Source organism: Malania oleifera, chromosome 4, assembly GCF_029873635.1.
Source record: "Malania oleifera isolate guangnan ecotype guangnan chromosome 4, ASM2987363v1, whole genome shotgun sequence".
In the NCBI taxonomy this organism is placed as follows: Eukaryota; Viridiplantae; Streptophyta; class Magnoliopsida; order Santalales; family Ximeniaceae; genus Malania; species Malania oleifera.
In genome coordinates, this window is record NC_080420.1 from 102498155 (window position 1) to 102523214 (window position 25060).

The following is a 25060-nucleotide window of genomic DNA, read 5'->3' on the forward strand; positions in this document are numbered from 1 at the left end:
TGAATAATTTCTTTAAAAATATTGCTGTCTGAAAATTAGAAAAGAAAATATTAATAAAATATTTCTTACTTTAATCTTGGAGCCGCGCGTGCCGCACGCCAGTTGTCATTGAATTAAAGTTGTAGGTTCCGGAGAATGCTCCGGCTCCGACAAGGGCACAAAGGTCCAAAAAGTCTTGTCCGACCCGAACAAAGATCCGAGCACGACCCGAATGATAAGAGAATTCGAATTTCGCCGTTACTTAACGCTGTTAACAGCAGTGAAAAACAGTTTTACGGTTACCAGACGCCGTTAAAACCATAAAAACCGCTCGATCTATTTAGGAGAAACATTTAACCAACGGCGCGGCCAGAGACGGGTCCGTCGGTTCCAGACTCGCTGGAGAAAAGCCGATCGTAGAAATTGAAGAGAGAGAAGGTAGACAGAGGAGAGAGAAAGTAGAGCAGGGAGGGAGGGGCTAGAAGGAGAGGGGTTTTGAAGTTGATTTGGTGGAGATCTTGTCAGATCGGAGGAGAACGGTGAGTGGTTTTGGGATAGTTTCGAGGGAATTTGTTTTTGATCTGATCTGTCTCTTTGTGATTTCAAAGCAATGTGTTTTTTATTTGTAATGTTGTAAATGGATCTTTCTGATGCTGGTTTTTTGGGTTTTCTTCTCTCTCTGTGCTTTGATTTGGTTTTCTGGGCTGGTCTCGAGGGAACGAAGTTTGTGTTGAGCGAATGTGGGTTTGAAAATGAGAAAAGTCTTCGCAATTTTTTGATTTCTTTGGTGTTCTTACCCTTGCTATGTCGTCTTTGTGTTGTGAAATTTCTCTGGGTTTTTATGTTTTAAATATTTTTGTTGCTCTAGAATGTGCGCTTGGAAAGGAATGATTTTTGCGTTTGCTGCTGCTCTTGTTCTTGCTCTTGCTCCTGCTCCTGCTCTCTCTCTCTCTCTCTCTCTCTCTCGCTGTTTGTTTGTTTTGTGAGATTTGAAAAATGGCCGATTTGGGAAATTTTTTAGTTACTTTAATGACCTGCGATTTTGCATTGAGTTTTTCTTTTATTTTCCATGTCTGTGGTGTTGAATTTATTCTTCCTTCTTACTGAGTACAAGCGCCATGTATTTGCATATGGATTAACTGTGTATGATGCAGAGTGATGCAAAGCTTTCCATTCATTTGGGCGGAAATTATTTCACAGGAAGATTCTGGTCGAATATCCAGAGAGTTTTCTTCGGATAGACATTATATTACTATATAATATGTGTGCGCGCGCGCGTGCAGATGCGTTTGGCATAAAGGCCATAATACCCCCTATTTATTTTTTTAGCACAGGATTGTACTTTGGGCAGTTCTACTTGGTTGTTTGATTTCCATTGATGAGATTACAGCCTGGAATTCATTATCTAAGTATGATGCATTAGTTTAGGTTGACAAAAATTAATGTGCTTTCATCCTATTATGGGTTTAGGTGACTGAATGGACACTACACTTATTAGAATAACTAAATAGCAATAACTGTGTTTTATCCTCTTATTTTTCCATATAAAATTTGACTTTCTGAAGACTATGTGTGTGTGTGTGTGTGGATGGATCTTCATGTCTGGTACCTCCTTTCCTGAGTTAAATTCCATGGATCTGGGAGAGTCTGCTTTCGAATGCATCCACATAGTTGTAGCCTTGAACTTTGATTGCAGTAAGCTGATTGTGGAAAGAAGAAATTGCTCCTTTTTTTTGTTAAGTTAATTAATCTGAGTTTTGTTTGACCTCTTAGGTTAAATAATTATGTCTTTGCAGATTATTTTTTCTTTTAGTTTATAAAATGTTAAGCACAATAAACATGTAGAGAGAATAATTTGTGGGGATATATTTTAAAGAGACTGGAGTGAACTTGCTCTTATTATTGTCATTACTGCTATTGTTATTGTTATTTTTACTATTATGCCCGTTATTTATCAGTAGAATAGTGGTTCATTTGTTGCTGAATTAAGCATAGACTTGAACTGCAGCCTGTAGTTTTGGACCAGGCAAGGAAGTGAGAACTTTTCTTTCTGAAAATGGAGAGGATATTTTTGGGGATAATTTCTAGAATACTTGGGAATAGTGATTGTAGAGTGCGACTGTTAGAATCTGGATGGGAATAGTTACCCTTTTGTTTGTTTTTACTAAAAAGATTTTAAATAAATAAAGCAAGAATAGTAGGAATCTTTTTGAGGAAGGCTACCAAAGTGGCTTGCTATACAGATGATAATAACAATAATAGCAGTAACAATGACGATGACAACAACAACCACCACAATAATTTATTATTATTATTATTATTATTATTAATTAATTAATAATAAGAGTTGTGTATTTGTCAACAGAAACATAGTTGGTTAGATGCATGTTTGTTTGTGGGGTGGCTTGTTATGTTTATTTTCTTAATTTCTCTATTATGACACTTTTTTCGTCTGGACTTGAAGATAATGTTCCAAAAATCATATAAAATTTCAAATTACTGAAGTTGGAAATTTACGGATGTGACACACTATTTAAATTGTAATTCCAGTGCATTTATTTTCTTTTCTTGGAATATAATATCACTTCACATTCCTTTTTTGTAGATATCATCCATTTGCTTGAGCATTGTGATCCTTATGTCTTAAATAATATAATGTAGTGTGATGGGAAGAGAGCTGACAGATACACTCATGGACAAGAAGCCTAATTCTATTGTAGTGAGTTCAAATGGTGTCTCCCATAATACAGTTCATGTCGCTCCCAAAATTTCTGAAGAAAGCATTGAAGCAGAAGACTATGAGGTGAAGGAATGTACTGCAGAAAAATGTCAGGAGAAGCAAGATGTACTGGGAATTAAAAGCACTAATTTTGATACTGGCTCTCCCAGGGGAAAAGCAACAAAATTAGTAGCTCAGAAGTCGTGCTCACCTACATCAAAATCTCCTGCTACTGGAAATTTGCGGACAAACCACACTGTTCCACAGCCATTTACTCTGGCAACTGACAAGCGTCCTTCCTGTGTAAATCATTCTGCTGGGGCTGAAACTGCTACTGCTAGTGTGAACTCTTCAGCTAATGTTAATGGTCTGCAGTCCCCCAGCTCTGCTAAGAAATCACAGGTATTTAAATCCCGAGCAGTTTTTATGTTATGATGTCATTTCTATGCTTTATGCTGTAACAAGCGGTGACAGCAGAAAGTATGAAACAGTGCATTTAATTAACTAGAACCCAAATTTTATACCAACATGAATTCAACCCACTTTGTTTCATGATTAGGTTAGGCTGACAAATCTCAAGCCATTTTCAATGAGCGTTCTCCCCTCTATTTAATTGGGATGTAGACTTTTTCTCTTTTTTCTTTTCAATGGGATGGGGTGTGATGTCCTATTTTCTCCATGCACAGTAATTCTTTTGTGAAAAAGTGACATGGTGGATCCAGCATAATAATTCAGACGGAAATGAGATGCCTAATATGATACAGCCCAATGTATTATCTCTTAGCTTTTCACTGCAAACGTGCTTTTGCTTTCCAGGTGTGCCTGGTTAAAAATACATAAACTATTTTATTCTGGATTTTGAACAATGAGTTCCAAAGCTGCTCGATTTGAAGTTGGAGGATATCTCATTTTGGCAGAATAAGCCTCTGTATGGTCGAAAAGGCAGCTGGAAATCAACAAAAATTATTGCATTTTTCATAAACCAATTTCATAACATATTTGACTTGGGTTAATGCTGACATTGACAAATTTTCAATTTCTTTCAGCCAAACTCACCTGTAATGTCAGGGACTCCGTTGCAACCTGATAATAAGAAGCACCATGATGAAGAAGATAGTTGGTCTGTTGCTTCCTCGTATCCTTTGCTTGACTTTAAGCTGTTTAGCTTTTGAGTCTATTTTTCCATATGTTATTTACTAAATCTAGTTTCATTATTTTGGAACTGGAGCTATCCTTAGCCATGTATAGTGCTGCATTATCTGTGCGGACGGCTAAGTCCAGGGTAACTGTTGGTACAGCTCCCTCTTTTAGATGTACTCAACGTGCTGAAAAACGGAAGGAGGTATATGTTTTAACCAAACATTGGATACAAAGATTACTTCTATTGCTCTGACCTTTGGAATTCTTTTCCTTTCTTTGTTTTCCTCTTCTAGTTTTACTCAAAGTTAGAGCAAAAACACCAAGCTTTGGCGGCAGAGAAAAACCAGGCTGAAGCAAGAACAAAGGTATATCATTTTGTCTCCTTGCACATTTGCTGAAGTATATATGTCATATGCTTATAAATGTAAACCTTTATGTTTTCATTTATTTATTTTGAGTTTGGGGAGGGGGGAGAAGGTGAGGAATGCCTGGTTATGGTTTTGTTGAAATAGCTTTAATGCACCTCTTTGCCTCTTTTGTTTTATCCATTGTAAAATTTCTAGGAAGAGCGCGAAGCAGCCATCAAACAGCTTAGAAAGAGCATGGTCTTCAGAGCAAATCCAATGCCTAGTTTTTATAACGAGGGCCCCCCACCAAAGGCTGAACTCAAGAAGGTACTATTGGGAATTTTTTCTCCTGCAAATATGTAGTTTGAACCAATGAAGGTCTTTAGTATGTACATAATCAGTAAGATATCACAGTGAATTACAAACGATAGAAAATTGGGATTTTTGCTGGTACCTTTTTTTGGTTTATTTTTAAATTGCTCTCTTCCTAATATTTTCAAAAAAAATCCCATTGGAACATTGATAAGAAAATGCCAGTCATATATAGTGAAGAACTAGGGTTCTTCTGAACTGGAGCTTTTTTGAAGCTCTAAGATGGGAACATAAGTTGTAAACATATGCAGGATTCTGGGAAAGCACGTTATCAGATTTAATTTATTTTCATTTAAAATTTTTGTTTTAGTGTTAAAGAATACAATGTTGGAGCTAACTAGGACTTGTCTTCTGTTGCCCATTACCCCCCAAAACCCTTGCCTCCCAATTTTACTTCTTCCTCCTGGGTTCAGCTCACCCTCTGCAAGTGACATTTCGCCTGAAGCTGTTCTCTTAAACATCAGAATATTTACATTTCTAGTTTGCTTTTATGCAGCTCCCATTGACTCGTGCAGTGTCACCTAAACTGGGTCGGAGGAAGAGCTGCAGTGATGCAGTTAATTCTTCCCAGGAAGAAAAGGGAAAAGTTTGTACACGAGCAAACCGCCACAGCTTTGGCAGTTACAAGGAAGGCTCTGCTACCACCCCCACTGCCAAAAACAAAAATCAGTCGAGCGGGCGGTCTAGCAATGGCATTTACAAAGTGAAAGACCGGTCAAAGCAGGCCAAGGAAGCTACAAAAGCAGCCCCTCACACCATGACTGAGCAGGTGAATGCAGACATCACTGTTCAGTCCTAAGTGTCTAGTTTTCTAATTCGAACTGGGGAAGTCTTGAATTTTCTAGTTTGTCGTATGTGGATGTTCTGAAAGAAAAAGGCTCATTTTCTTCTCCTTTTGCGACTTGTTTGATGGTTTGTATTAATGTGAACTGTATATCTTCTGTAAGTTATATTGGTACATATGGTATTTATATATGAAAAGAGTCATCTTTTTAACATTAACCAAATTTTCTTTTGGTGAGTGACTGTTCCCTGATGGTGCACATGCTTGTACTCTGGTTGTGTTGCTTGATTACATTGTATAATTACTTATTTTTAAGACCTGTAACTATTTGTCACTTAAATAACTACTTATTTAAAAAATTACTTTTCCAAACTGCTTTGTTTTTTTTTTTTTAATAATTTTTTTTTGAATATATATATATATATATATATATATATATCTATATTTCTAAAAAGTACTTAATTGAAAAAATATATATAATAAGTAATTTTAGACTACTTTTTTAGATACCTTTTCAGAGTAGTTTGGACTTTCTATAAGTGGATTCAAGAACCATCCCTTGGCAACAATCTTTTGTGCCTGTTCTGCTAGGTCGTAGGAATTGGGGTTGTCCTTGCTATAGCCTATAGGTAAAACAATTGCCTCGGTGGTGTGAGGAATCTTAAAATAGAAATGCTTTTCATGAGAAGTCTTAAGAGTATTTGTGAATTAGGGATGTATGCGAGTGGATTGGGAGGAGGTGGGCATAGGCCAAATTCACTTTACCCGCCCTTCCAAATCTGTCTGTGAGCATTATTTGCATCTCCATTCCTTTTTCATTAGGGGCTCCCTTACCATTGGGTGCTTTGCCTATAAAAGTTAAAATATATAAAATTTTAAAAAAGATAAAAAATACACATGCCTTTATATTATTAAAATAATTTATTCTATCTTATTTTAATATAATTATATTGTTGACCAAACATATTTTTTAAGAGAATACTATAAAATAAAATAAAGTAAAAATAATACATTATAAACTACGAACAATGAAAATACAATATTTATACACTCGTCCCCACTTGCCACCTCCACCTCCACACGCGCAAGCATTTGTTGGTTTTTTTTAATTCAGGATGAGTTTTGGTTAAGAGTAGTGGTATTCAAGGTAGAGCAGGAAAACACGTTTTGTACTTATTATCCTTAACTCACCCTAGACCGTAAAAGTTAGCTCAACCACTATCCCTAATTCATTTAGAAATTACCAAATTCTTCCCATAGGATTAGATCAACCAAGATACCCACAAACCAAGATCTATTTACATCTCTAATTGTAATTATCTATTCACTGGCAAATCTAAATAAGGGTACAAAGCTACTCATTATATTAGCAATATTTAGCAACCAAAGCTAGAATCCCTTTTAAGTTTTTAACCAACTCAAGGCCACTCTATTTCCCAAATGTGCTCGAGGGAAAGCTTCTTGTGAGTCCTCATTGGAGAACCTACCAAAGTGCAAGCTTGCTAAGGAGCTTGTGAGGAAAATGACCTTAAGAGTAGCTAGAGAAAAGGACCTTAAGAGTCAAATTGTGTAGTTGAAGTCTCAAGCCTTAGATCCAGAGTTTATCCTCCTATAAAGAACACTATTCACCTAAAGAATAACTAAGGAAACTTGGCCATTTGGAAGCCTTTAATTTAGAGCATCGATTGTGCTCCATAGAGTTTGAAAATCCCTTTATTTATAGGATTGTCACAATCTTGAAAAAGTCGCTCCAAACTTGGTACTCAGGCCTGAGGCCAACATCGACATATTTATTATAATAGTTCATTATTTATGTTCAACTATTTATTAATAGTAAGAGGATACTAGAGAATTTCACCAACCTTATGAAGATTAGGAAAAGGCTAGGAGGATCTTTGCGAGACTACATTAGGCATTTCAGTGCTAAAGAATTTAAGGTACCTCATCTAGACTACAGAGTAGCAATGTCTACTTCAACCATATAAATTCAGTTTCTCCCTTTCAAAAAAGCTCCAAAAGTCACTATCAAGCTCTTAAAGGGACTAGGGAAGTATTGCAATGTGCAGGGAAGCCATGTTAGCTAAGCAAGAAGTTCAACTGAAGAAAAGAATTCAAGAAAAATCAAAAAAAAGGAAAAGAACCAAAGGCATCCCAACCTTGAAAAGACAAACACAACAACAACAAAAACAACAATAACAAACCTTAAGTCCCATTAGGTGGGGTAAGCTTTATGAATCCTTTTCTGCTAGTTTACCCGATCAAGAACATTTTCTACCATTAGATTAAGGGTTATTAAATCCTTTCACACTACCTCATTCCAAGTATTTTAGGCTTATCCCTACACCCCCCCACCCTTTTTTTTTTTTAGAAATAATAACTAACTTACTCTTCCTCACAAGTGTTATACTAGGCCTATGTTTCAAATGCCCAAACCATCTAAGTTACACTTCTCTTATCTTGTTTTCAACTGGTGCTATGCTTATTTATTACATATATGCTCATTTCTTACATTATCTTTTAATGTTAAACTACTCATTTACCTTAATATTCGCATCTCAACAACTTTTATTTTTTTGTACATTTTGTTTCTTAGTTGCCTCACATTTTGAATGATAAAGTATAACTGACCTTATAACTGTCTTATAAAACTTTTCTTTTAATTTTAAGAGTATTCTACGATCACAAAACACGCTTGACACACTCCTCTATTTTACACAACCTGTTTTAATTCTATCTACTACATTTTCTTCAATCTCTCCTTTTTCTTGCATAATAGATCCAAGATATCTAAATCTATCAGTGCTATTAATCTCTTGATTATCAAGTTTAATCTTCTCTTTATTGCTACTCCTTACATTACTGAAATTACATTTCATATATTTTGTCTCACTCCTACTTAATCTAAACTCTTTAGACTCTAATGTGGATCTCCAAAATTCTAGCTTAGATTCCACTCTATTCCTACTATCGTCAATCAACGTAATATCATCTACAAAAAACATACACCAAAGGAGCTCATTTTGGATATTCCTAGTTAGTTCAACAATTACTAAAGTAAAAAGATAATGACTCAAAGTAAAACCTTGATGTACACCTATAGTGAATGGAAAGTCTCTAGATTCTCCTCTTACAATCCTAACGCTAATCACTACTTTATCATATATATTCTTAATGACCTTTATATATCTACTGCAAACTCTCTTCTTTTCTAAGACCCACTAACGAACTTCTCTCACTACTCTATCATAAGCTTTCTCCAGGTCAATAAAAACCATATGCAAGTCCTTCATCTTTTCACTAAACCGATTTTCTAAAATTTTCATTTTCTAATCTTTTTTTATGTTCAATTACCATTTTCCCATAATTTTATCATATGACTCATAATCTTAATTCCACGATAGTTATTACAGTTTTTGTTAGCCTTATAAGGTTTAAAATCTTGTTTTAATGATAACAAATCAAAAAAACTTAACATATTTGGTTAAGTGATGATATTTCAGGACCCAAGTATGTGAATATAAGGTCAAGTGCTCACAAATATTATTGAAAGCTTATACTCCAAAGAAAAATAATCAAATGAAACTTAAAGAATATTAAGGCATGGATTCAAAGAAGATCATGAGAGCATGAATATTGTATATTGAAACTTGAAGACAAGATGGAGTCAAAGAAAGACAAGCATGAAGACTTAAGTGCTTAGAATGTCAAAGTCTTAAGAAGTCTTTATGTAAGTACTTCAAATAATTTTAATATGGATACATGAAGCTCTTAAGTTAATTTCTTGAACCTAGATACTTTTTAAAATACTTGGAAAATATTTTTATAAGGTCAAAATTTATTTCAAAAAGGTTAAAATTATTTTTGGAATGAAAAGCACTAAAACGGGATTTTCCAAATTTTGTTATTTTTTCTATATCCGAATTGATGTACATTTTTCTCTATCAAAAACTCCTTGTCTTAAAAAGTGTTCAACATAAAAGTTGTGGTATTTTCTCTTAGATTTCCATTGATACCAAGAATGTATAATTTGGAGTTGTATAGAAAACGTTATGACCAAAATACTGAAGGGGGGTTGAAGTTGTCAGACGACTGAAGTTTAATCTCAGAAGACTAAAGAATTTCCTCAGATGACTGAAGATTACATTCAGTCTACTAAAGAATTTCTGGATGAATTTCTGAAGAGGTAGTGTATCCTCAGTAGACTAAACCTGAACTTCAGTAGATTGAACCTGAAGTTTAGAAGACTGAACCATGTCTGCCCAGTCGACTGACCCTGTTTCCAATTAGTTTTTTAGTGTTTTAAAGAACTTCAGAAGACTGAACTCGATACTTCAGTCTATTGAACACTGTTAACGGTTAAAATTTTTAAATGTTTTAAAATTCAAACTTAAGTTTTTTGTGCCCCAAAATTTCTAAAAACTTTGGGGACACTCCAAGTAATCTTGGGAAGCACGAATACATGGTTTATGAAATCAAAACACACCAAGAATTAAAAATCAGCCACCAAGCTCTCTTTGCTTTCAATCTTCAAAAGCACTCTGGCACACATCCTTGCTGAAGTTTTGTTACTGAGTATTGCTGAGATTTAATCACTGAAATTGAGCACAAAGAATTTGTTCTTGTCTTGTAATTTCTTTTACGGTCCAGGTTGTTGGATCGTTGTACCGAGCATGGGGTATCGCTTGGAGAGGGGGCTCCACCATAAAGGAGGGATTGTAATGGTTTGCTCCGCCCAGAAAGGAGTGGTATAGTGGAAACCTTAGGTGGTATTGGCCTAAGGCGAGGACGTAGGTTGGGTATAAGCCGAATCTCGTAAAAAATCTTGGTCTCACTCTCTTCCCTACTCTCATTTAATTTCTTGTTTATATTAATTGCGTGGTTGGATTTTAATTCTTGATCATATATACTACGTGGATTGAAAATTAAATAAATCAAGGTTTACGTTATTTTTGGGATTGCGGAAATCAAAAGAGAGTACGTTGATTAGTTAACACCCAAGACAAATTAACTAAAAGTTTATTTAAAGTTTGAGTTGTTGGAAGTTTAAGTTGGGGTTTGTATTGAGGAAACACAATCCATTCATATAGGGCTTGAATCAAATTCATATATACAGGGTGAAAAACAAACTCTACTTTGAGATCTTGTAAAAGCTAAAAACTGCAAAAGAACTACATATCATATCTTGATTGAGATATTGTGGTTGAATGGTTTAATGTTTGTGTAATTGATATTGTTGAGAATTATTGGGTTGTGTTGATATTTAAGTTGTGGTTAATCTGACTAAGCATTAGAAGTTAAAACAAACTTGTGTATTTACTAAATTAACAAAAAGGTTGCAAATTTGTAATAAGAGCTAAAAGAAAATTTTAATAACCCAATTCATCCCCCTTTTAGGACTATACCTTAACTTTCAATTGGTATTAGAGTCGTGTTATAACAAATCTTAAAAAGTAGTTATATAAAGATATACATGGCACATGTAGGTGTAGCTCCCTTTGGAGAAGGTCAATCCTCAACTAGGCCACCTATCTTTTGTGAACTTAATTACACCTTTTGCAAACAACGAATGAGGATTTATCTTCAAAGTAAGGATTGGAAAACTTGGAAGGTTGTCATAAACGGTGACTTAATTCCTACCAAACTATTAGACAGAAAAGAGGTTCCTAAGGAAGAAAAAGAGATGACCGAAATAGACCATAAAATGCTGCAAGTCAACTCTAGTGCTATAAACACCCTATATTGTACACTTGACATTAATGAATTCAATAGAGTCATGGCTTGTAAAACGACAAAGGAAATTTGGGATAAACTTGAGGTAACCTACGAAGGTACAGTAGTTGTTAGAGACAATAGAATTGATATGTTGACTAGTGAATAAGAAACTTTTAGGATGAATCCCGATGAATCAATTACAAACATGTGCACAAGGTTTACACATATCATAAACTCATTAAACGCTTTGAGGAAAACATATTCTACCTATGATATGATACATAAAATCCTTAGAGGACTTCCACCCGTATAGGAACCAAAAGTTACAGTCATAACGGAAGGCAGAAATCTTAAGACTACCTCACTAAATGAACTCATAGGATCCCTTCTCACGTATGAGATGACTATGAATGAAAGAAGTGGAAAATCTAAAGCTTAGAAATCGATTACTTTTAAAGCATGAAATGAAAACTCTAGTGATGAAGATGAAGAAGAGATGGATGAAAATGAAATAGCCTTCATATACAAGAAACTTGCAAAAATTCTTAGAAGGAAGAATAAATTTACAAGAAAAATCTAGAACTCAAAATCAGATGAAGAAAAAGAAAAGGAAATTAGTAAAAAGAAAACAAAGGCTGAACCTCCAACATGCCATAATTGTAAGAAAGTTGGACATATAAAATTGGATTGTCCACAACTTAAGAAAGATTCCAAAAAGAAAAGGACAAAGGCAATGAAAACAACTACTTGGGATAATATGAGTACAAGTAGTTTAGATAATGAATCAAGTGATTAAGAGGTTGATTGTTTTATGGCATGGGATAATGATGAAAAACAAAGTTCCTCATCCAAATCTTTTAATAATTCTTGTGATGACTCAGCAGAAGAATCCAATGATGAAAATATGTATTCTTATGAAGAACTTCAAAATGAGCTATTCAAGGAATATAAGATTCTAGTCAATATGACTAAAAGATATACATCATTGAAAAATAAGAATGAATGTGTAATGAAAGAGTTGGAATCTCTAAAACTTACTGAAAGAGAAAAAGATTTATAAATCAATAGATTAGAAAGTAAGAATGAGAAGGTGATAAAAGAACTAAAAGATCTAAAGTTCAAAACTTCTATGGATAATGAAAAAGACTTATATATTTATGAACTAGAAAATAAAATTACCAAGATGTCTCAAAACCAAGAAAAGCTGCAAGAAAAAGGTAAAAATACTCTAGACTCAAGAATCAGTGATCTTAAGAGGAAAAATGAGGATCAAGCTAAAATAATTTATAATTTCACTAGAGGAAAAGAGAACTTTGATTGAATGATTGGTACACAAAGAATGTCTTTGAATAAAGAAGGCATAGGGTTCAATGGAGTTGAAAATACAAGGAAAAAGAACCTCTATATGGGGTACTTTACGAAAGTCTCCAAAGACTATGCTAGCACCTCCTCTAATGCTTATAATTACACTACATGTTTTCTATGTAAGAAGAAATGGCACATTAAGTTCGAATGTCCATTAAAGAGGAAAAATGTGAAAATTAGACAAGTTTGGAGAATAAAAGAATCAATTTCTTCTAAACCATCCGGACCCAAGAAAGTATGAGTACTTAGATAAAAAGTCTAGTTCAAAAACTAAGGACTCCAAAAATATTAGGATTAGTCATTCCCTTTTAGAAATTAAGAAAGCTACTTAATCCAATTCAATACAAGGATATTGAACTAGTTGAAATGGAAAATCTCAAAGAAGAGTTTAAGAGCTTATTGATGACTATAACATTGAAACAAATAAAAACAAAAATGACATTGTTGGCCAAAATCATAGGATGATTCGTACAAGGCTTAACTTAGAAAGTATTAAGATTTGAAAAGTGATATGAATTTTGGGAATTCATATGAAATCCATAGAAAGAATATATGAAGCAAATTGAGCTTATTGCATGAGTATTTTGATTAAGAAAAGATATTTGAACAAAATGAGAGGTATTTGAGCAAAATGAGAGATACTTAAGCAACATGAGAACAATTTGAGCAAAATTGTAGCACAATGCACAAATGATAATAAAATGCTCCATGCTAATATGAAATGCTGATATGCTACATACTAACATGTTATATGTTGATATTCTGATATGCATATGTGGTGAGATACTAATGATATGATAATATGAACTAAATGCTGAGCTATGACTATGCTAAAATGCTAACATGTATAATATCTTGATATTTCCATAGACATGATAATGACTTGACTTATATTGATGATTTATGACTCACTATATATTGTAAATTTGAGCATGAAATTATTGAGCATCATTATGAAGCATAAATCTTGATATGATATTGACATATGAGTATAAAATTAATTCTTGACCATATCAGTTTACATGCATGTAACAACCCGCAAAATTTTAAATAATTTAAGATAATAAAAAAGATAGAAAGGGAAGGAAGAACAAATTCGAAAAGGTGGCAGCAATCGTTCGTCGATGAACGGATTGGTCTCGTCGACGAATGTTCTTCTGAGCTCGTCGACGAGGGTATGTGTCTCATCGACAAGAAAATACCGAGAGGGGGTTTTTCACGAACTGAAATTCGTCGATGAGTTCACTATTTCGTCGCCGAATTTTGTACAGGACTCATCGACGAATCCCTATGTATAAATAGTGGAATTATTTTCATTTCAGCGCGATTTTCTGCATGTTCCCCTTCTCTCTCTAGAAATTTCTGCCATACTACCTTCTCTCTTCGATTTCGGGCCGTATTCAGCTCGGTTTGACAATCAAAAGCTACCACAAGACTTCTGGGAAGATTCTCTGTAATATAGGCGGAGTAGATCTTTGATATGAGTAGCTTGGGAAACATCCCAAAACCAAGGTAAGTGAATTATTTTGGAATTTCTTTAACAAATTGTAAGAACCCGAACCGTGAAAACTGGGTTTAAATATTTAAAGAGAGGGACATTTTGGAAAAGAGCAGATTTCGTCGACGAAGCCAGATTTCGTCGATGAAGCCTTTGTTCTTCTCATCGGCAAAATTCGGAGACTCGTCAACGAGGAGAAGCCGAGGAGTCTTGGAAAAACTGGAGATACCAGATTCGTCAACGAGGCCACCGATTCGTCGACGAAGTCAGTGAAAGATTCGTCGACGAAGGCACCATTTCGTCGATGAAATTGGGCCGGGTCAAAGGGCTATAAAAGGAAATTTTCATTTCTTCTTCACTAAGTAACTTAGAAGATCTCTCTCTCTCTCTCTCTCTCTCTAAAACTTTCTCTACACTCCTTCTCTTTAGATTTCTTCGCCGATCGTTGATGGAATCGGAAATTTGAAGTTACCACGAGGGTCGTGGAAGGATTCTCTACAATTTCTATGGATTGGAATCTCGTTTCGGAGTTTTGGGTTTTCGGCATAAAATCGAGGTAAGGCTCAGTTTTCATTTTTGATTCGGTAGTTTTGTAGAGGATGGTTTTGTGAGTATATTTTGTATTGTGATTTATAGATTTTGGAACTCGGTTCGCTGTTTAGGGGCCTTGGAGTTCGGGAGTTGGTATACGGGGTTAAGGTAAGGGGAAACTGTGTTATATTGGTTATTTTTAAAATTAGACTCGGTGAAAATATGGTTCACTGTCTTGTGTGTGTTTTGGTTACTCATTTAGGGGGATCTAATAGAGAAAATTATGGATTTTTTATTATTACAGTTTTGGGAAAAGGGGCGACGGGCTGCATCCCTGGTTTTGTTGAAAATCGTGGGTATATGTTGATTTATACTGTGATATTGGGATGGCTGTACCTTGACTTTGTTTAAACTATATTTTTTTTGAAAACCATGATTTAGATTACCAAATAGGTGTAGTTTGTTTGGTTATATGAGCATGCATATGTTGTATCTTTGTGAAATAGGAACGAGGTTCCAAATTGTTCTAGGTTGAAAATATGGCTTTTGCTGAAGAGTGCGCAATACCACTAGATTGGCCGGCTTACGAGCCAAAGGGTGTGTGGACACCAGATCTGCATCGGTTCAACGCTGATGCTATGCCAGGTTACCGGGGCCACCGGCGTTTGCCGAAGGCTGTGAAATACCACCAGATCACCGGTTTTTACCGAAGGGTGTGAAATACCACCAGACAGTTCGGCTTCGAGCTGAAGGGTGTGAAATACCACCAGATCACCAGTTTTTACTAAAGGGTGTGAAATACCACCAAACAGTCCGACTTCGAGCCGAAGGGTGTGACGACACCAGATTGTATTGCTTGGGTTTGTGAAAATACTAGAATTGTTTTGATTGTTTTGACTATTGATCCATGCATGTAGTGTATCATGATAACACTCAAATGCCACACACTGATATATAACCTGCCTTCTTCCTTACTGAGAGGTGTCTCACTCCTGCTGTACGTACATTTTTACATGTCCTTTGGGTAACCGGAACTAGTTTCCTGGTGTAGGGAGCGTAGTGTTCGGTGTACCACATTTAGCGCTAGGTAAGTGTTAGGACTGTAATTTTGGTGGGTTGCCATTTTAGGATGTGCTGGGCACTCGTTTGTATCTTGTGATAGAGCATTGTGTCTGCTCTTGTATAGACTATGGTATGGTACTGCATATGTATGTATGTATGATTTTTCCACTGCGTATATGATTGTGTTTGGATGTGTTTAGGGTGCTTGGGAACCCCACGGGGTCGGACCCTCTTCCTTTGTACTGTAACTGTGATGATTTGTATGATACAAGGACAGGTTAGGTTACATTCTCACCCCCGGGCGTGACACAAATATTGTCCGTTGGAGCTTAGGAAGTATTATAGGAGTATTATACTAAGATTTGAGGAACTTGGAATTTTGGATTTCAGGGTCTCGTTTTGTTGATTTTGGGTCGAATTTCGAGGAGCAGGTAAGGGGAAATATTTTATAATGGTTTTTTTTCATAATTTTAAAACGACTAGTTTTGAGTATGAATTCTTATATACATACAAATATAATTTTCTAAACTTGCTGATATGAAAATAATTGTTTTTAGGTAGATAAATTATATTGGGAAAAATCGTGTGGTTGAAACCAGTTTTGATAATTAAATGATCGTGATTAATGTGGAATGAGGAATTATTGAGACTGCGAATTTTGTTTGGCTATGAAGTCTGCCTAGTTGAATATACTGATTGTTTGCGAATATTGATGTGATATATATTGTGGTAGAATTGTGGATACGTTGATTGTTGGGATGATGTTGATTTGGAATGTGGTTCATGTAAATTATGATATAGCATTGGCAATGGTATGAGGAGGTCGTTACATGGACATTTATATTGGGAGGTAAACATTGACAGTGGTATGAGGAGGTTGTTTACCTATTTACTATGAACGGAGTGGTTGTTTTTGTTAATCTGCGTGATTTGATTAGTCCTGTATGGACCGTATAATCTGCATGATTTGATTAGTTCTGTGTGGACCGTATAATCTGTGTGATTTGATTAGTCCTGTGTGGACATTTATACTATGCTTTGATTAGTCCTGTGTGGACGTTGATGTTGTAGTTTAAGCAGTCCTGTGTGGATGTTGATGCTGTGTGATTTGATTAGTCCTATGTGGACTAGTCCTGTGTGGATGTTGATGCTGTGTGATTTGATTCTGTGTGGATTGATTATGATATGGGTGTATGCGTGAAATTCTGTGAAGCGATTGTGTTGGCTGTGTACGACTATTAATTAATTAAGTATTTAGGGTAAAGTAGATTACTCCACTTGAGGGCTTGCTGAGAAAGGCGAGTACGCTAGTAATTAATTGTGGTTCCCAAAGTAGAGGGAAGCCACTTGTATGGGCGGGTGATCTTCCCTATTCTCGTTGACTTTACCTGAATACATAAATTGAGGGCTTACTGAGAAAAGTGAGTGCCCTAGTGTTAGCACTAGAGCAGAGAGAACCCACTTGAATGGGCGCGTGGATTTCCCTATTCTCGGAAATTAACAATAAAATATTGATGGTTATGAAAATGTGAATGGATGATAATGACGTTGACCATTGTGTGATTATGGGCATGAAACTTGGGTTACTTGTGGACTGTGTGTACACCTAAGATGGATTTTTTAAATTGTATTATAAACACTTTAACCACACACTATTATAAACTATTTCTTCCTTAATGAGAGGTGTCTCACCCCGTCAAATGTTAAATCTTTTCAGGTTATCCAAGAGATCGAGCTTAGATAGTTCTAGGGTGGGGGTAGTTTTTTGAGTGAAACTAGAATAGTCATGTTTTAGTTTTTATGTATTACTAAATTTTTGTCAGGTTTTGTATTATAGAGAACGTAGATGTGTGAAATGAGTTTGATGATGTACAAATATAGAACTCTGGTATATTATATCCGAGGTTATTTTATTATTATTTTCCATTGCATTATTGGTATCGGAGACGCGTGTCGTTCTCATAACACTCCGGGCCCCACGTGGTGGGTCCAGGGCATTATAGTTGGTATCAGAGCATAACAGTCTTGCGGATTTTAGGAGGATTAATACCAGAGTATAGGTTTGAATTGAATAAGGGTCGGAATGGGTAGAATAGAGTATTGACAGGAGTTTGAGGTTGTTTCATAATTCAGAGGCAGAAATCCCTTGACGAACTTCTGTGATTTTCCGAATTAGACGATGTTTTCATAAAACCATGGTAAATCCATTGACGGTGATGTTTCTAAGTTGTGAAACTGAGATTTGGAATCTAAATATTGGAAGTTCAAATGATTATGGATAAATGGGTGTTGGATATTTAATTGAGGATATGGATATTAATTTGGTTTTCCATTATGATGTGTATGTCAAATATATAAAGATGTGGAGATTCTAAATTGCCTTTTTTGTACATTTATATTCAGGGATGGATCCTAGAGGCAAGGGCGTGGATGAAGGAGGAGGAAGCGAAATGGGAGCTTCCAATGAGGATGAGATTGACACCTCTCGACTATTACGAGGAATAGCTCATCAGGTTAGGGAAGAAATGAGATAGGATTTTGGGGGAACAAGTTATCCACTAGTGCACCAAGGTTGCACCATTGACCAGTTCACTCGTCTGAAACCCTTGTCTTTTGAGGGTGGCACCGATCCAATAAAGGATGAGATGTGGATGCAAGAAATGGAGAAAATTCTTGCCGTGTTGAATTGTACCGAGGAGCAAAAGGTCCTCTTCACCACCTTCAAATTGGCTGGAGAAGCTGAACGGTGGTGACATGTAATGAAACTATTAGAGGAACAACGAGCAGTGCCTATAGCAATGACTTGGGTTCGATTCAAGCAGGTATTTTACGACCAATATTTTCCTGCCACCACCAGAAATGCAAAGGTGGAAGAATTTTTCAGCTTGACTTAGGGACGCCTCACTATTTAGCACTACGCTGCTAAATTTCTGGAGTCATCTCGTTTTGCACCTTCTATGGTTCCTGATGAATATTAGAAGGTGAGGTGGATTGAGAGGGGCCTGAATAAGAGGATCCACGAGCATATGGCGTGTTTGCAGATTCAGGATTTCACGGAGTTGGTGGAGAAAGCTATGGTGGCAGAGTCAAGTCTGAAAAGAGGTACGGAGGCAGTAGAACGAAGGATGAGGCCTGTGTTTCCACGATCTCAAACAAATGTCAGACAAGGGTCATGGAGGGGAGACAGAGATGCAGCAAGTCAGGGGTCAGAAAGAAGTGATCGGGGATAGCAAGGCAACTCGTCACGCCCCCATTGCCCTAGATGTAATCAGTGGCATTGGGGAGAATGTCAGGGTAGGAGTGTTATATGCTACAGGTGCGGCAAACAAGGTCACATAGCTTGGGAATGTCGAGAAGTGCCGAATAGTGCACCAGCCTCGAACCATAATCAGAACCAAAGGAACAATTCGGTGCCTCGCTGCAGCGGTGGCCCGGCGCGCATCTATATGTTGGGTACACCTGAAGAGGGCAACACTAAAGGCCCAAGTAATATGCTTATGTGTAATATGTTTACATTAGTATGTGTGTTAATGTTGTTTTACTTTGCATGATTTGATGTTACACATGTTAGAATTGCTTGGGATTTGTGAATGTGGTTAATTAGCTTTAATGGTGTGTAAATGGGTGGCTAACGAATTTTGGGCACGAAATTCTATTTAGAAGGGGAGAATGTAACAACCCGAAAAATTTTAAATAATTTAAGATAATAAAGAATATAGAAAGGGAAGGAAGAACAAGTTCGAAAAGGTGGTAGCAATCATTTGTTGACGAACGGATTGGTCTCGTTGACGAATGTTCTTCTGAGCTCGTCGACGAGGGTATGTGTCTCGTCGATGAGGAAATACAGAGTGGGGGTTTTTCATGAACTAAAATTCATTGACGAGTTCACTATTTCCTCACTGAATTTTGTACAGGACTCGTCGACGAATCTCTGTGTATATATAGTGGAATTATTTTTATTTCAGCGCGATTTTTTGCATGTTCTCCTTCTCTCTCTAGAAATTTCAGCCATACTACCTTCTCTCTTTGATTCCAGGCCGGATTCAACTCGGTTCGATGATCAAAAGCTACCACGCTACTCCTGGGAAGATTCTCTACAATATAGGTGATCTTTGATTTGAGTAGTTTGGGAAACATCCCAAAACCAAGGTAAGTGAATTATTTTGGAATTTCTTTAACAAATATTGTCCTTTGGAGCTTAGGAAGTATTATAGGAGTATTATACTAAGATTTGAGGAACTTGGAATTTTGGATTTTAGGGTCTCGTTTTGTTGATTTTGGGTCGAATTTCGAGGAGCAGGTAAGGGGAAATATTTTATAATGGTTTTTTTTTCATAATTTTAAAACGACTAGTTTTGAGTATGAATTCTTATATACATACAAATATAATTTTCTAAACCTTGCTGGTATGAAAATAATGTTTTTAGGTAGATAAATTATATTGGGAAAAATCGTGTGGTTGAAATCAGTTTTGATAATTAAATGATCATGATTAATGTGGAATGAGGAATTATTGAGACTGCAAATTTTTTTTGGCTGTGAAGTCTGCCTAGTTAAATATACTGATTGTTTGCAGATACTGATGTGATGTATATTGTGGTAGAATTGTGGATATGTTGATTGTTTGGATGATGTTGATTTGGAATGTGGTTCATGTAAATTACGATATAGCGTTTGCATTGGTATGAGAAGGTCGTTGTATCGTACCTGGTATAACCGTCATATAATGTTGGCAGTGGTATGAGGAGGTCGTTTTATGGACGTTTATATTGGGAGGTAAACATTGGAAGTGATATGAGGAGATTGTTTACCTATTTACAATGAACAAAGTTGTTGTTTTTGTTAATCTGCGTGATTTGATTAGTCCTGTGTGGACCGTATAATTTGCGTGATTTGATTAGTTATGTGTGGACCAGTCTTGTGTGGATGTTGGTGTTGTAGTTTGAGCAATCCTGTGCGGACATTGATGTTGTGTGATTTGATTAGTCCTGTGTGTACCAGTCCTGTGTGGATGTTGATGTTGTGTGATTTGATCCTGTGTGGATTGATTATGATATGGGTGTATGCATGAAATTCTGTGAAGCGATTGTGTTGGCTGTGTACGACTATTAAATAATTCAGTATTTAGGATAAAGTATATTACTCCACCCGAGGGCTTGCTGAGAAAGACAAGTACGCTGGTAATTAATTGTGGGTACCAGAGTAGAGGGAAGCCACTTGTATGAGTGGGTGATCTTCCCTATTCTCGGTGACTTTACCTAAATACATAACTCGATGGCTTACTGAGAAAGGTGAGTGCCCTGGTGCTAACCAGGGCCGGCTCTTGACAATATGGGGCCCTAGGCGAATAATTTATTCAAGGACCCTTAATATTTTGTTTTATTTTTATTTTTATTTAAAATTAATTTTTTTAACTTTTTGAGATGCAAAATCACTAATTAAAGTTTTATATTCAAGATTTTCAAGTATTAGCTAGTTGTTGGTTATTTAATTTTTAGCAAAATAACTTACAACAAAAACAAAATACTCTATCTAAATCTTTAGAATATATAAGCCATTTTCTATCATGTTTCTCTCCATTTTATTATTATTATTATTATTATTATTATTATTATTATTATTATTATATTCTAATTCCGTCTCTGGAATTGATTGCTCGTTTTTTGGGGGATTTTTATCTTACTCATTTATATTTTGTTTAAAACTAAAAATAAATTTATCAAGAGCTCCCTTTTGAGATGACACTAATTCTTCTTATTTTTTTTCTTTCTTCGTTTTTCATATCCAGAGTCATATTTTCTCGTTGACATAATTAAATTTCAAAATTAACACTAACTATAAATTGACAAATTATGTAAACAAATAAAAATAAATTTAATAAATTTATAGAAATAGTATATTGAAACAATATAACCTGATTATTATTATTATTACAAATCGATCGGTGAGTAAGACTTTAGAGATATCAGATTCTTGTCGGATACAACGCTATAATCTCAAAGCTTCCAAAATCTAAAAAAAAAATAGAAAAAAAAAATTCAAAGTGAAAATAATAGAAAAATAATATACAAACATTGAAATAAAAATTAGAGTTGATGAAAATTACATAGAATTGGAGGCCTGAAGATGATGAACACAATAGTTGGAGCAAAAATCATAGAGAAACCAAGAGATGACAGTGTGAGAGATGAAAAAAAAATTTTAGAGAGACTAAGAGAGAAAGATGGGAATAATAGATAATTTGAAATACAATAAAGTTGTTAGTTGAGAAATATAAGACTTGAAAAAAAAAGAATTACATTGTATTTATTTTATATTTTAAAATATAATTTTATTATTTATTAATTAGTTGGGAAGTCAATTATGGATATAGAGCATAATAAATAATATTAATATTATTTAATTAAAAAAATTTTGAAATTCAAAAATAATATTATTATATTAAAAAAAATTGAGGGGCCCCAAAAATTTGGGGCCTGCCTCAATGGCCTAAAGGCAGGGCCGCCCATGGTGCTAACACTAGAGCAGAGGGAACCCACTTGTATGAGCGGGTGGATTTCCCTATTCTCGGAAATTAACGATAAAATACTGCTAGTTATGAAAATGTGAATGGATGATAATGACGTTGACCATTGTGTGATTATGGGCATGATATTTGGGTTACTTGTGGACTGTGTGTACAATTGAGATGGATATTTTAAATTATATTATAAACACTTTGACCACACACTTTTATAAACTATTTCTTCCTTACTGAGAGGTGTCTCCCCGTCAAATGTTAAATCTTTTCAGGTTATCCAGGAGATCGAGCTTAGATAGCTCTAGGGCAGGGGTAGTTTTGTGAGTAAACTGGAACAGTTATGTCTTAGTTTTTATGTATTATTAAATTTCTTTCAAGTTTTGTATTATAGAGAACGTAGATGCGTGAAATGAGTTTGATGATGTACAAATATAGAACTATGGTATATTATATCCGAGGCTATTTTATTATTATTTTCCACTGCGTTATTGGTATCAGAGACACATGTCGTTCTCATAACACTCTAGGCCCCACGTGGCAGGTCCGGGGCATTACAATGTTAATGATGGATCACATTATATATCTCTTGCATGATTGATTACGCGCTTAAATTGCGTAATTATGTGCTTTAATTCATGTATTACGAATTATATTTTTTATTTAAATGCCTAATTACTCTCAATATTCTAACATTGTGTTCTATTTATAATATTTGGGTTTTATTGAGTAATTGATGAAATTTTTGTATTTTTTATTGCACGGCAACTATTGGAAGCTAAAAACCGATGGTACTTTGTAATCTGTGTATAACTCTCTCATCCGACCTCCGATTCAGATGATTCAGGATACCGTAGAAATATAAGAAAATGCTCTATGATTTTCATGTTTTGTGTTTTATGAAATACTAGCTACAACAAGGTCGAAATCAGACGTGAAGTTACCATACGTTGTTTTATGGACTATTTCGACAATTCTTTGTAATCTGGGCGTAACTTTCTTGTACGAGCTCCGATCGAGATGGTTCAAAATTCTGGGAGAAATATGAGAAAGATTTCTACAACTTCCGTGTTTTGAGTTTTGAGAGTTACGGGCTGTAGGAGGGGCGAAATCGGGCTTGAAGGTGGAGGACAAATCGTATGCTTTTGAAAAAAAGAAAAGAAAAAAAATAAAAAAAGAAATATTAAAGATGATGTGACCTGGCCATGCAGCCGGGTCATCTTAGCATGCACTGGGTGAGGCACTGGGTACAACACAAAGAAAAGAAAGAAAATTCAAAAGAAAAGGTGAGGATTTTGGGGGGGAAAAGTGAAAAGGAGACATTTTTTAAGGTTTTCTTGTTAGGGAGCCGGGCAGAAGGTTTGAAGAGGGGGGCAGAAGGTGGTGCAATGGTAGGATATTTTTTGAAGGAAGAGAGGGGTTTCTTTGGGAGGCCGCACACGCATAAGGAATCTTTGGGGGAGCACACAGATTGGAAGAGAAAAAAAAAAAGCCATCTTTTTTGGATTTTTTTTGGAGTCTTTGAGAGTTGGTGCTACGAAGACACACACTAGGCCAACAAAGGAGAGTTGGCGGCACACATAAATTTAAAATCTTTTCAGAATCGGAAGGCGGCGAACAACGACAGTGCTCGAGATGTTTGCGGCGCGAAATGGCGGTACTGCGAGTGTTGATTTTTCCTCTACTCTCCAAATAGAAGAAAACATGGTGAAATCTTTATTGTTGGATTTAATTTTCATAATGAACTAATTTTTGTATTCTAGGAAAATGATGTAGCACAGTTTTAAACTAAACTTGCTCGTTGATGCTAATCTGAAGTAGTTTTCCTTTATGTTTGTTTGAGTTATTAGTCTTATGATTTGCTACCGAAAGGGGGGATTATAGGATAGATCTTGGATAATTCAGCGTAGGTAAATATAGAGATCGAAAGACTTGCATAAACCTACATAGCATTAAAAATCGAGGGTCTTATTGCGTTCTTGCATTATTAATTTGCATAATCTTATGTTAAATAATAAACAAGAATAAGTTCTGATTGGCTATCGAAAGAGGCTTTTGGAAAAATTGGAGATTTGCTAACAAACAGAGAATACAAATTCGAATTGGCTAGATGATTAAAGCATAGTGAGAAACTAGGTGAAATCGGTTTTCTAGAAGTTTTCACCATTAGTAATTTGATACGCGGCATTCAATTTTAAATTCTTTTGAATAGTTTATTTAAAGTAGCTTTATTTAAATTTTGTAGTCTAGAATTATTAATCTTTCTAAATAAAATCAAGGTTAGTAAAGTTTCGGTACTTGGTAAAATTAAGACATTAATCCTTGAGGATGATACTCTACACATCATTATATTATAAAACTATGTACTGTGCACTTGCAGTTTGCACCGATCAAGTTTTTGGCGCCGTTGCCAGGGATTGAGTTTTTCTTATTTTTTTCAATATCGATACAAAGTAATCTTGGTTTTAATTTAGAATTTTATTTTATATTTTTATTTATTTCTTTTTATCTTATTTTATTTTTCTGTGTTTCTGGTGTGTTTTTTATATTGGATGCCCTGTGCTAGAACACGTGCCATTATTCCTTTTGATCTAGAGATTGAAAGAATGATTAGAGTACTAAGGAAAAAGAGGTACTAACCATGGAGAAGGGATAAGATAATGCGCAGCCACACACCTTGAAGGATTATGTACGACCAGTTGTGAATGACAACTATTCGGGTATCAGACGCCAGCCTATTAATGCCAACAATTTTAAGCTCAAACCTGCATTGATCAACATGGTGCAACAGGCCCAATTCAGTGGATCACTACTTGATGGTCCCAATATCCATCTGGCTATGTTTCTAGAGATTTGTGACATTGTAAAGATCAATGGTGTTACTGAAGACACCATTAGACTGAGATTGTTCCCTTTTTCTTTGAGGGACAAAGTAAGAAGTTGGCTACAGTCTCTACAACCAAGGAGTATCACTAGTTGGTAGGACATGAAAGAAAAGTTTCTAGCTAAATTCTTTCCACCTACAAAAATAACT

General features: G+C 35.4%; 1 protein-coding gene across 2 annotated transcripts; it reads left to right on the plus strand.

Annotated features, from left to right (window-relative positions):
- Positions 1 to 326: 326 nt before the first annotated feature.
- On the plus strand, positions 327 to 5559 carry LOC131153110 (protein WVD2-like 2). 2 transcript variants are annotated; one of them, XM_058105167.1, is made up of 7 exons: positions 327 to 518; positions 2585 to 3100; positions 3745 to 3833; positions 3947 to 4040; positions 4132 to 4203; positions 4402 to 4512; positions 5054 to 5559. In XM_058105167.1, exons 2-7 carry the CDS (start codon positions 2645 to 2647, stop codon positions 5354 to 5356), a joined length of 1125 nt encoding a protein of 374 aa, XP_057961150.1. In that variant the 5' UTR covers positions 327 to 518; positions 2585 to 2644; the 3' UTR covers positions 5357 to 5559. The 2 variants fall into 2 exon arrangements, with proteins under 2 accessions (XP_057961150.1, XP_057961149.1); XM_058105166.1 differs by having other exon boundaries at positions 2641 to 3100.
- The last annotated feature ends 19501 nt before the right edge of the window (positions 5560 to 25060 follow it).

Bases quoted from the DNA above. Each gene is read 5' to 3' on its own strand.
- LOC131153110 (XM_058105167.1), top strand. From the start codon at position 2,645: ATGGGAAGAGAGCTGACAGATACACTCATGGACAAGAAGCCTAATTCT. The intron at 3,834-3,946 runs GTATCCTTTGCT...AGCCATGTATAG, and splicing joins AGTTGGTCTGTTGCTTCCTC to TGCTGCATTATCTGTGCGGA. The intron at 4,513-5,053 runs GTACTATTGGGA...GCTTTTATGCAG, and splicing joins CAAAGGCTGAACTCAAGAAG to CTCCCATTGACTCGTGCAGT.